Here is an 11416-nt window from a genome sequence, read left to right as displayed (position 1 = left end):
AATCAGACATCTTCAAAAGCGTCAAATGTCAAACATGGATTTCATGTTGTGAAAAGATTACAATGCGACGTTGCCAATCTTTCCAAAATTGTTCATTCTGAGTAATATGAAAAAAAATTGCGATAAATAAGAAAAAGTTATAGTTTTTCGAAACTTACTGACCTGATTAAACCTGACCTGAACTGACCTAACATGACCTATCCTAACCTGACCTAACACAACCTGACCAGACCTAACCTGACTAAACCTAACCCAACCTAACCTAACCTGACCTGACCTGAATCTAACCTGATCTGACCTAACCTAATCTGACCTAACCTGACCTAACCTAACCTGACCTAACCCAGCTTGACCTAACCTAACCTGACCTAACCTAACCTAATCTAACCCCACCGAACCTAACCTAACATGACCTGTTCTACATTTGAATATAATGGGAAACTCTTCCAGTAATTTCAGAACAAAAACAGAGCCAACAAAACGCAAGTAAGCATTGCTAATATTTAGATCATAAAAAAAGCTGCCTTCGATACAGAGAAGGAAAATACGTTAAAAATGGAATTATTTGAAAAAACTAATGAATACATGCAGAACAACGTTATTCCGAAACTGACGTCCCAATATGAAAACAAAAATAGCGGTAAATTGGTAATAAATGGTAAAAAAGAGGAAATTCATCTGAAATCATCTGCTGAATTTACCTAGCCTAACCTAACCTGACCTGACCTAACCTTATCTGATCTGTTCTACATTTGAATATAATAGGAAACTCTGTCAGTAGTTCCAGATCAAAAACAGAGCCCACAAAACGTAAATAAGCAATAATAATTTTTGGATCATAAAAGAAAGTCGCCTTCAACATAGTTCTGAACTTGGCAACATTGCAAAAATCAGATTTAGGGTTTAATCTCATTCGAGCGTGTAATTGAAAACGATTCGTAGTGACGTCATTAATAATAAGATTCGCCAGAATGGAATGATTCAATTTGTGTCAGATGTCAAAATCAATAATAAAAACCTTAGAGTAATAAAAAGACATAGAGTTGCCATGCCTATACCCAGTGACGGCTCGTGCATTGGAGAACAGGGGAGGCTAAAGTCATAAAGACTATATACACACAAGAAAAGCCCGCCGGGAGCGCGAAAATTTTTTGGGGTGCCGCACCTTATTTAAAGCAAAATACGTAATATTTGCATAAATACAAACAAAAATTGAGTATTGCCGAAAATCATACGTATAAAACTGACCATAAAAAAACAAAAACAAGGAAAAAGGGTTGTCTTTGAGTTATTCAATATAAATGAACTCTTCGTAGTCAATAAATAATACTTTTCTCTTGATTTGAAAGGGTTATATTTTTAGGAGTGATTAATTTTTGGGAAAGAAAGTTTTTGGCTTTCTACTACTACATCTGATACAAAAAAATGGACGAGAGAATCTTCCAAAGAAAGGAAGGAAGTAATCAATTTGAAAATAAGTAACTCTATACATGGATGTGTAGATCATGCAAAGAAGTAACTTTCAGACACAAACTGAAAATATAGAGTTACTTATTTTCAAATTGATTACTTCCTTCCTTTTTTTGGAAGATTCTCTCATCCATTTTTTTGTATCAGATGGAGTAGTAGAAAGCCAAAAACTTTTCTCTTCTAATATAACAGTTTTCTTAAAAATTGCTAAAAACGATTGAAAGTTGTGATGTACAGGTAATATCAGTAGTTTCATCAATTTCCCATGCAAAAAATAAATACTTTCAATCTCCTTGCTTATATTTTTCTCAATAATATATGCCACACTGTCTATAAGCTAATTTTGGATGGTTTTTGAGGTGCCCGAAAAAACGTTACCGTTTAAAAAAGTACCAAATTGTGAATTATATTTGCCCCATAACATTAAAATTTCCTTGCAATTGCCGCGATTAATCGAATCTTCGGTTTCATCGTGTCCGCGAAAAGCTAATTCTTGGGAACCCAAATAAATCGTAATATCGATGAGTATTTTTGAATTCGACCGATTTTCCCTAACCTATATTTTGTTTGCTAAACAATTTTAATTTACAAGACAAAAATATATGCTCCTTAGATTTAAAATGTCTTTCTGTAGAACGAGGTAAATTTTTTAAATTGGAGTATCCTGTTTTAAACCACGTTTGGTATTTTGGTTTGTACGGAAAATAAAACACAGGGCCAACAAAAAAGCATTTCTCGTTTAATGAAGCTGGTTAACCAATCACATTTATCGTACCAACTAATATTAAATCCTCGATTTTGTCGATTTTCTGACGCTTTTATTGAAATCAAATTTGGTTGAGACCTCACTAGCGTGAGGTTGTTCATCATGAAAACGTTTCAAATCATAGTTGATGTGACGTTATCGTTTCAACGCCAGAACGAATGTATTTGAATCACAGACAAATACGTTTTGAATACATGAGCGCCAGAAAACGCCTTAGCTAAGAATAATTATAAGCCGCGCAAACTTGTAATATTCGTAGACTCGCTTTTTTATAAGTTTTTGCAAATCTGCATATTCTTTATCGGGTTGGCAGAGAAGGAAAATACGTTAGAAATGGAAATATTTGAAAAAACAGATGAATATATGCAGAACAACGTTATTTCGAAAGTAACGTTCAAATACGGAAAGCGATGAATTGATCTGTTAAATTTGCCTAATCACTAGGCAACACTGTGCGAGCGGTAAAGTTTGACAACTTGTGACATTTGTTTATGTATCTTTGGGTTTATAATGAAAATATCTGTTTTTACAAATTATTCAATGTTATTTGCAATAAACAGTAGTAAATAGGTGAATAAAGGTGCAGTTGGTGTGTTGGCTACAAAAAAGAGAGTTTATAGTGTTGTACAGAATGCTAGAGTGACATTTCCCAAAAACTGTTTTTTTTTTACTAAACAATAGAATATCTCCCAGTTATATTTTTCGCACGAAAATTTCGCTTGCTATAGTGTTTTTTTCATGTTTTGAATCATCTGTGTGTGTTTCATTTCTATTATATAAAAATGTTAGAAAAAGCCAAAGATTTAGAGTAAAAATTTATTTTCTTTTCATTAAAATAAGCAAGATGAGAGTCACAAATTAACATGAGGTAACGAAAGGAAAAATAAACAAGTACGGTATATATTAATGGCGTCAAAAGTGATAAATGGAGCCCTCTCCCATAAAGTATCAAACTCCAAAAAAAAATCAAGTACTTCCTTTATTCTGAAATGTTGCTGTAGTTAACCTCTGGTATTTCAGTTTGCACATCCTGTATATTGGAAACAGCTAGGTTAAAACTGATTCTGAAAATTAAGTGGTTCAAATTATTGGATGTAGAAAATGCTAACATGAATTCAGCCCAATAACAAATATTCTCCAATTTACTTTTCTGTAACTTCAACTACGTTATACATTCTTCGTTTTACTGTTTTTCTTTATAGTATTATTAACCCATGCTCTCAGTGTTACAGCTGTCCTATGCCTTAATTGTGGATATTTGTTTTGAACTTCAGTGCACATTTTCAGACCAGGAAGTATTCCACCTTTCAAATTTCTCTCAAATATTTTAAACATTATTTCTTTTTCTTCCTCTGTCCAGTATGCTGAAAAAAAGGAGTTCAGTATTTAAAGAATTTCACATTTGAGTATTGTATTAAGTATATGTATAACCGATTCTCAAAAAGAGTAAAACAAAAACAAGTATTTCAAGAATAAGATATTGAAATATATAAGTGGGTATTCTGAGAATAAGATAGAGAAATTAACTTTTGTATATACACTAACTACTAACCTCTCATAATTTTACGACATTTTTCATTACTTTTTTTTCTAAACTGGTTAGACATCCAACTTTTTAACTGTGCTGCAGTTCTTCCACTCAAAGAATCATTACTTTCGATGGCAGCAAAACATTCTGGGGTTGTTGGTAAAGTTCTATTTTGTAGGTGTTTTGAGAATAATGTGGTTACAATTTGCACTTCATTTGCACCCCAAGACCTTTTTCTAACTTGACCCATAGGAGAAACTGAAATATGAAATGATTTTTGAAGTTTTAAAAATATTAATGTTGATGATATATGACATTTGGAAATGGCAGCATTCAGTAAGTGGTAAGTATAAGACTTAATAGAAAAACTTTCTTACCACATCGTTGTCTGCCATAAGAAGTTTCTAGAGGATTATCCCATGAATCTCTAGCAGGGTAATTTATCGTGGGCGACTCTCTCGCGGGATTATTAACTAAAATCATTGAAGATATTATAAATTTTACCCACTATGAATACACTCATACTGCAAAGTTTGAACATATAATAACTAGTTTAATACCTCTGATACATTGTTCAGAAAAATTGATAATAAAGGTTCAATTAACAGTAGGTTCAAATATTGAATATACTGAAAATGCATAACTCGTTACTATTAATACAATATATAAACAATGTTTTGATGAAGGTATTAAAATATAAATTCAATGTGCATTGAAAACTATCATGAATATTCCAAGTTTTTTTGTTTGATATAATAGATTATTCCTCAAATTACATTCCTAATTAAATTTTAAACTCTTGGTAATTCTTAATTGATATGGAATTCTCTCAGCACACAAGTCCTGGCCAAGCAGAACATTATCTATCTAAGGAATTTTGATTAATGTCAAGTTACTGAGATCTTCCAAATAGATTCTTATAACAAAGTATAAGATCAAGTAAATATCAAGAAATGTAAAAAAGACAAAAATATGAAACCATATATTATAACTATACAACATCAGATTCACATGTCGGCCAGCTCCAACTGAGGTCCAACAGTTACAAATCGAAGTTTTATACTTACCAGAGAGAACTTTTACAGAATTGATTTCCTGGGTAGTATCAGACGAAAGGTTTCCTGAAATGAAATTTCCAGTGTGACAAATGATTGAAAACTTTCAAATTTTATAAATTACTTTTACCTTTTCCCTTTCCGATACCCATTTCAAGTAGTTGGGATATTCTTCCAACCTCCCTTACTGCAACTGGTAGTCTATAGTGATCACGGTGAATCTTTTCTGCATGTCCCATAAAATTAGCAAGATCTCCAACTTCCACATCATCTAAATCTAGTAATGCAGATTGTGTTGCCAAATGCTTACGTAGTTGAGTTCCTCGCAATAAAGTAGGATTGGAAACTTTACATTTTTCAGAATAATCTCGCATTATCTTGCAGGCATTCAAGTGAGAATTTTCAAGAATATTTCCAGTAATCCCAAAAACATATGGATTAGTATCTGGCACATTAGCTTCCGTTCTGTACCTTAGTATTAACAATATTGACTCCAACATATCTTTTGAGAGCAATACTGTGACTCCTCGTGCTCTTTTTCCACGAATCACAAATCTTGAGTATTCCTTGGGATCCTGGTTGAATTTCTTAACAGTAAAATTGAGTAACTCACAGTCTTTTTCACTGTTAAAGGTCTGATATGCTTTGAAATCATCAATAAGAATTCTTTCAACCTCTCCTGCTCTTCTTCTATTGAAAATTTGAACTAAAATCAGGGTTGAAGCTGCTAAGTTTTTCCAATTGCATAACGAAAATGACTCTTGCAATTTTGAAAAATTTTCTTTCATCAAATCATCAGCATATCTGAATAATACATTTATTTCCTCTGTAGAAGGTAATTCCAGAACTTTTCTTCTTTTTTGATGAAGTTGAGACTCTATAACGGTTCTATTCACAGAAATGGAAAGTTCTTCCTCCAATACTTTCAAAAAGTCTTCCACATATTGCTTTTTCATGAAATTTTTGTTTTTGATAAAAATTGTAATAAGGAGTTTACCACATTTTTTCAAGATGGTGCCTAAATCAGCAGCTGCTGCAGGTGAGTTATACCGCATAGTATCATGATTCAAAGAAGCTACTTTGTGTATAGCTTGTATGCTAGTATCAACTTTTTCTGGATCAAATACAGAGGAGAAATTGTCTATAGTTTCATCTAGTCCTTTGATGGCTAATAGAAATCTTCCAATGAGGCGTAATTTAGCGCGAATCATTTTATACAAGTGTTCCAATCTGTATTTGCAACACAACGAGTTACCAAAAGCAACCACTAATTCATCATATCGGATAATATTTGTTACATCATCTTCTCGCATGACTGGAAATATGTGATCCCTCAGTATAGAAGAAGCAGTTTTATGCACCTTTGCATGAACTCTTTTACTCAATATAGACATTTTTTTGTTCCCTTTTTCATGGGAGGGAATACACTTAGCATAATGTTTTCGGATTGTATTTTTCGAAAACATCCCTTTACAATACGGACAAATTTTGTAATCAGATGATTGTTTGACATACTTTGTTCTTCTTGAAACAATAAGGTGTCCAGTGTTCAAATTTTTGTCTGTATTAAATTCAAAGCATCCTTGTTTTCTTAAACCATCTATAATTCTTTTACGTCCTTCCGTACCTGAAAAATGGAAACTTTTTGAATACCACTGAATCAGAAGTATGAAATGTGAAGCTGCAGAAAATTTGAATTTCAGAAAAACTAAAAAGATTTTTGATATTTAAATAAAATATATATTATAATACATATTTCCTACCCAATTTTTTGCAATCTTGAGTCAATTCTCTATTCAAATTGTTAAAATAGAACAAGTTTGTTTACCAAAAGCGTTTTTGATTGAAAATCCCGTTACTCCCTCAGTTCCATAAACCATCTTCAGTCTTTACCCAGAAAAACTCATATTTTGAAGTTTGTTATGAAATATTGATATGGTTTTTGAAATTGAATGAAGATTTAAAAATATTGGGTAGGAAATGAGTATTATAATATATATTTCATTTAAATGCCAACAATCTTTTCAATTAATTTACCTTTTGGTAATATCAAAAACTTTCGCACTTCTTCCTCTTCTTTGTGTTTTTTTTCAAAATGTGATGGGAGCTTTGTAAACATATTTTTACAATATTTACAAAAATATTTCTTCGAACCTTGCTTTGAATTTGGAATTATGGGATCTAATGGCATTTCATTATTTGGAGGTACATATGACACCATTTTTTCCAGAACTATCGATACAGGAATATCTGAAAATTTTAGTAAAAATGTAAAATACTCGATCAGGAAAAGGGTATCATCAAATGCAAATAAAAAATTTATTTCGTTTTCAAGAGTTAAGAGTACTTATGGACTGAATACCAAATGAAATTATTACATTATAAATAGTTTGTATTATTTACCTGCGGTATATATTTTTTTATTTAGTAAGACATTGTTTGATAGTACATCAGTTGATGTCGCTGCCATTTTATTGAATTGCTCAGGATAACATTTTGAATTATTATTCAAATCATTGCCAAGTGATTCAGAAATACCTGGAAAACACAAAATATTATTTAATTCAACCAATCAGAAAACACATCCTGCCTGAGCTTTGTCATTTTCTATCCAGAAGGATATGGAACTATTTCTCGTAGAATGTAATTTGTTTCTAGAATATGTTTATACTAAACTTTCAAGTCATTTGTTTGATTAATGTGAATTGACTCTAAAACTTTTATAACTTTGTATAATTATTGGGTCACTAATTGACTGCATTGTTTGATTAGCAGATATCTCACCAGAAAAAAATGTATTAAAAGATTTCGAACCTGTTTCATTTTTTCTACATCTACATCAGTCAATGTAGAATAATTTTCAAAGTCAAACTCCATTATATTGAAATTTAGAATATTAGCAATGAAAGTGGTATTCTATATGCATCTAGGTTTAATGAAATATTGATTTTCAAACTAAGGTGGAAATGGTTGTATATGCTACCGCCAGTAGTAGTAGGAATAATTGAAAAAAAAAGAGAATTGGAAAATTGAATATTGTCCAAGGACCCTTCTCCATTTACCTGCGTTAGAACTTTTAGCTTGCTCGTAAACATAAGAATCTTCTGATAATGAATCATTTGATAAAGAACTATCCTCATCACTATTTTCCTTCGGAACAAAATTTGGGTCAACATCAGAATAATCGCTACCATATGGTTCTGGAACATTAAGGAAATAAAATAATCATTTCATTTGAAGTCGCAAAAACACCAATATTTGATTTATCGCTAGCTGGGACTCAATTGCAAGTTACATGAATATACATGAAGGTGAGTCGCTCTCTTGTTCTCGAGTTTCACTTATTTTGGAAGTAGATTAATACTAATAAAAAATATAGCATAGGAATATGAAGAAATTTCCATAGAATAGCAATGGTATATCAGTACCCATAGTTAGACAATCATCCTATCAAATTTTCATTCGTGTACACAATGCCCTGTTCCTGGACAACCACACCAGAAATGAAGACCTCAAGTTTATTATGACACCCAATTATTTTTGTAAATTAAAGATCCCACTCGCAGACAATTATTCCACCTATACCATATTTCATATGGTATTAATTTATGAGTGGGTATGATAAGTGAAATATTAATTGGCCCTTTGTGATACCTGGAAAATTAGAAAGTTTCTTCGATGTTTGCAAAACAATCTACCAGTTTTGCAAATATTGAAAAACAGTTTCAAACCTGCAGAAATGTGTGGTTTCAGATAGACAACAATCCACTACATTTGGCGCGCCAAGTATGGCAATTTTCAACAAATACCTATCAAAGAAGATGGATTGGAAGGGGTGGAAAAATTTCATGGCCAGCAATGTGTCTCGATATGTACCATCTTGATTTCTTCTTAGAGGTTATATGGAAAAAAGCATGTCTATGAATGAGAAGGTAATCATGAACAAGAACTGCAGGAAAGAATTTATCATGTGACACAAGAAATTCGAATCTGCCTGCATTTCGATATTCCCAAAGTGTGGTCTTGAGATACTGTCCATTGAATTATTGAAAATTTGTAAAGAATATAAATTAAAAAATTAGGCTCTCAGATATTCTGAATACTGAAATTTTTATAAACGAACTGCAAATGAAAGTCCCACAATCCTGTTGCTCACTTCTGAGAAAATCATTGAAAATCACAAAAATAAAAATTAATGAAGAAAAGAGAATTGAAACTTTCTATGTTTTTTCCAAAGTGGTAAAAAACATAGAAAGTTTCAATTATCTTTTCTTCATTATGATTTCCTACCACGTAGTAACGACTACATCCATCAATTTATTAAAATAAAAGTCATGTAATTAAAATAAAAATTATATACTTTACAGGATATGCACCTCATATTATTTTTTGCAAAGCAGTCAATAACCAGAAAATAACATTACAAAAAACATAATTTTCTGATACAAAACAAAAATTTAGTGCCACAAGGAACGAAAAATGATGTGAAAGGGTGACATAGTGAATAAAATCATATGTATATAAAATCATATGCATCCTGATTGTTTTTTGGTGCAAAAAGCAAGTGGAAAATGATCTTTGACAAACTCTAACTTTCAAGGAATGTGCACATCAAATATCAAATATTTTTTTATTGTGGGAATATTGAACTTTTACCCACACAGTTCTGAATGTACCTGACAGAGCATTGGAGGAAGCATTCGGTTCATCTTCGTTGCAGAGTTCATTATTATTGGTACATTCTGTTACTTGCTCCTTATGTTTGTTTTTCACAAAACTCTCGCATTGATCTTGTTCGCCAATTAAAATAATAGCCACATGGTACCATGCATTTTTCCAGCGAGCTGAATGCTGACCATTATTACTTCTTAATTTATCGGCTTTTACACAAGAGAGTATTCCATCATCAAACTCCACTACACAATATTGATCCATCCTGTTTTTTCTGAAATAATATATCAAATTATATAAATTGTGCCAATGAAGTTGATGAAACGTGCATCAGGAAATTTGATGGGTAGATTTCCTGTTTGGTCAAATGTGATTTTTACTTCCGATTCAACTACTCTGCAAACGATGCTTATATATTATGTAGTTGAAACGATTTATTCAAATATACCGTGTAGAAAATTGCGTAGTTTAATCGGAATCATGGCAACGGTAAAAATATAACGCAAAAAAAATACTTACCAGTTATGGACACCTACAAATTTTACACACTTTGCATTAGACGGTGGCACAGCAATCACAGCATACGGTGGTTTTTCAACTCCAATAAGTAAAAAACCTACATCGCGCGCTTCGAACTCAGTGAAGTTCTTCTTCTTTTCTTGTTTTTTGGGTTCGAATGTTAGGTGAATTTCCCAAATTCAGTCAAGAAATTTGAGTTTCGTCATTCGTTAACGTTGCTGAGGTGAGGGTTACTGTTTAGGATATTTATACTTTTTTTTTCAAAAGCTTCGAGGACCAGTGGTGGAACCATAACGAATCGACACGACAGTAATTCCCCTACATCTCAAACTCCTTGCCCATATATTTATTGGATTTCCCGATAAGTATATGGGCAAGGGGTTTGAGATGTAGAAAGGGTAATGTGGTTCTACTACTGTTCTTTTCTTTTCCTTAATTTACTCATAAGGCTGGGTTTTCACAGCTCCGTCATCCTACGTCCGAATCGTACTCGTGCCATCGAACAAAAATTACCTCCCGAAGTTTATCGTACGAATTTTCGAATAATATAGTTATATATTTTCAGGACAGGTGATAGACGAAGCTGTTGATTTGTGTCTGTACTGCTGCACCCCTTTTCCAGAATAATGTCAAAAATGTACCACTTCATAGAATATTTTATATATGAACTCTATGGGGTTACAGTACTGGTTGATAGTTATAGTATTAGCGGTCATCCGTAAGCTAAGACACGACAACAATGTTCAATGGGCATTTTTAATCAAAACTAATGATACGAAATATTTTTTTAAATTTACCTATTAGATAATTTTTGGTGAACGTACCCCAAACATCGTTGAATCAGCGCTTCATCCCTTTTATTTAGAGAGTTTATAGAAGCTAGAGAACTATATAATCAATAAAAACGTATAGACTTATATATTTAGATTGAGCATTAGAGAGAGAAAATTGACTCCAAATACAATTTGTTACCATTCATTTAAAGTAGAACTGATGTGAATGATATCTGATCTTATTCCACAACGAATGTTTGAAATACAAACTGAGTAAAGAAAAGTATATTCTGTATAATTCAGTGTTCATATAGGAGTATTTGTTTCGAAAGAATTTTTTTTCTTTCGTGTAATTCAATGTTTATATGAAAGTAGCTGTTTCAGGAGTACTTTCTTTCAGTTTGTGTCTGAAAGTTACTTCTTTGCATGATCTACACATCCATGAATAGAGTTACTTATTTTCAAATAGATTACTTCCTTCCTTTCTTTGGAAGATTCCCTCATCTTTTTTGTATCGAGATAAAGTAGTAGAAAGCCAAAAACTTTCTTTCCCAAAAATTAATCACTTCTAAAAATATAACCCCTTCAATTCAAACAAAGAACCACTTTTTGGTATTACTTCACGCATATACTT

General features: G+C 32.0%; 1 protein-coding gene across 1 annotated transcript; it reads right to left on the bottom strand.

Moving 5' to 3' along the window:
• Window positions 1-3038: 3038 nt before the first annotated feature.
• On the bottom strand, window positions 3039-9754 carry LOC141484823 (uncharacterized). The gene is made up of 10 exons (XM_074180263.1): window positions 9496-9754; window positions 7882-8019; window positions 7223-7357; window positions 6857-7069; window positions 4950-6446; window positions 4832-4885; window positions 4142-4237; window positions 3789-4022; window positions 3383-3600; window positions 3039-3300 (listed from the first exon to the last, which is right to left on the bottom strand). The coding sequence occupies exons 1-9, from the start codon at window positions 9752-9754 to the stop codon at window positions 3404-3406; spliced, it is 2823 nt and encodes a 940-aa protein (XP_074036364.1). The 3' UTR covers window positions 3039-3300; window positions 3383-3403.
• Window positions 9755-11416: the final 1662 nt, after the last annotated feature.

This window comes from Leptinotarsa decemlineata, unplaced genomic scaffold (genome assembly GCF_025532065.1).
Source record: "Leptinotarsa decemlineata unplaced genomic scaffold, Ldec_3_MD MMD2_tig00026294_RagTag_RagTag, whole genome shotgun sequence".
Lineage (NCBI taxonomy): Eukaryota > Metazoa > Arthropoda > Insecta > Coleoptera > Chrysomelidae > Leptinotarsa > Leptinotarsa decemlineata.
The sequence above is the reverse complement of the archived record's forward strand: the minus strand, read 5'-3'. Positions and strand labels throughout refer to the sequence as shown.

Bases quoted from the DNA above. Each gene is read 5' to 3' on its own strand.
- LOC141484823 (XM_074180263.1), bottom strand. From the start codon at position 9,754: ATGGATCAATATTGTGTAGTGGAGTTTGATGATGGAATACTCTCTTGT. The intron at 8,020-9,495 runs GTACATTCAGAA...TTAATGTTCCAG, and splicing joins TTCCTCCAATGCTCTGTCAG to AACCATATGGTAGCGATTAT. The intron at 4,023-4,141 runs GTAAGAAAGTTT...TTCATATTTCAG, and splicing joins TTATGGCAGACAACGATGTG to TTTCTCCTATGGGTCAAGTT.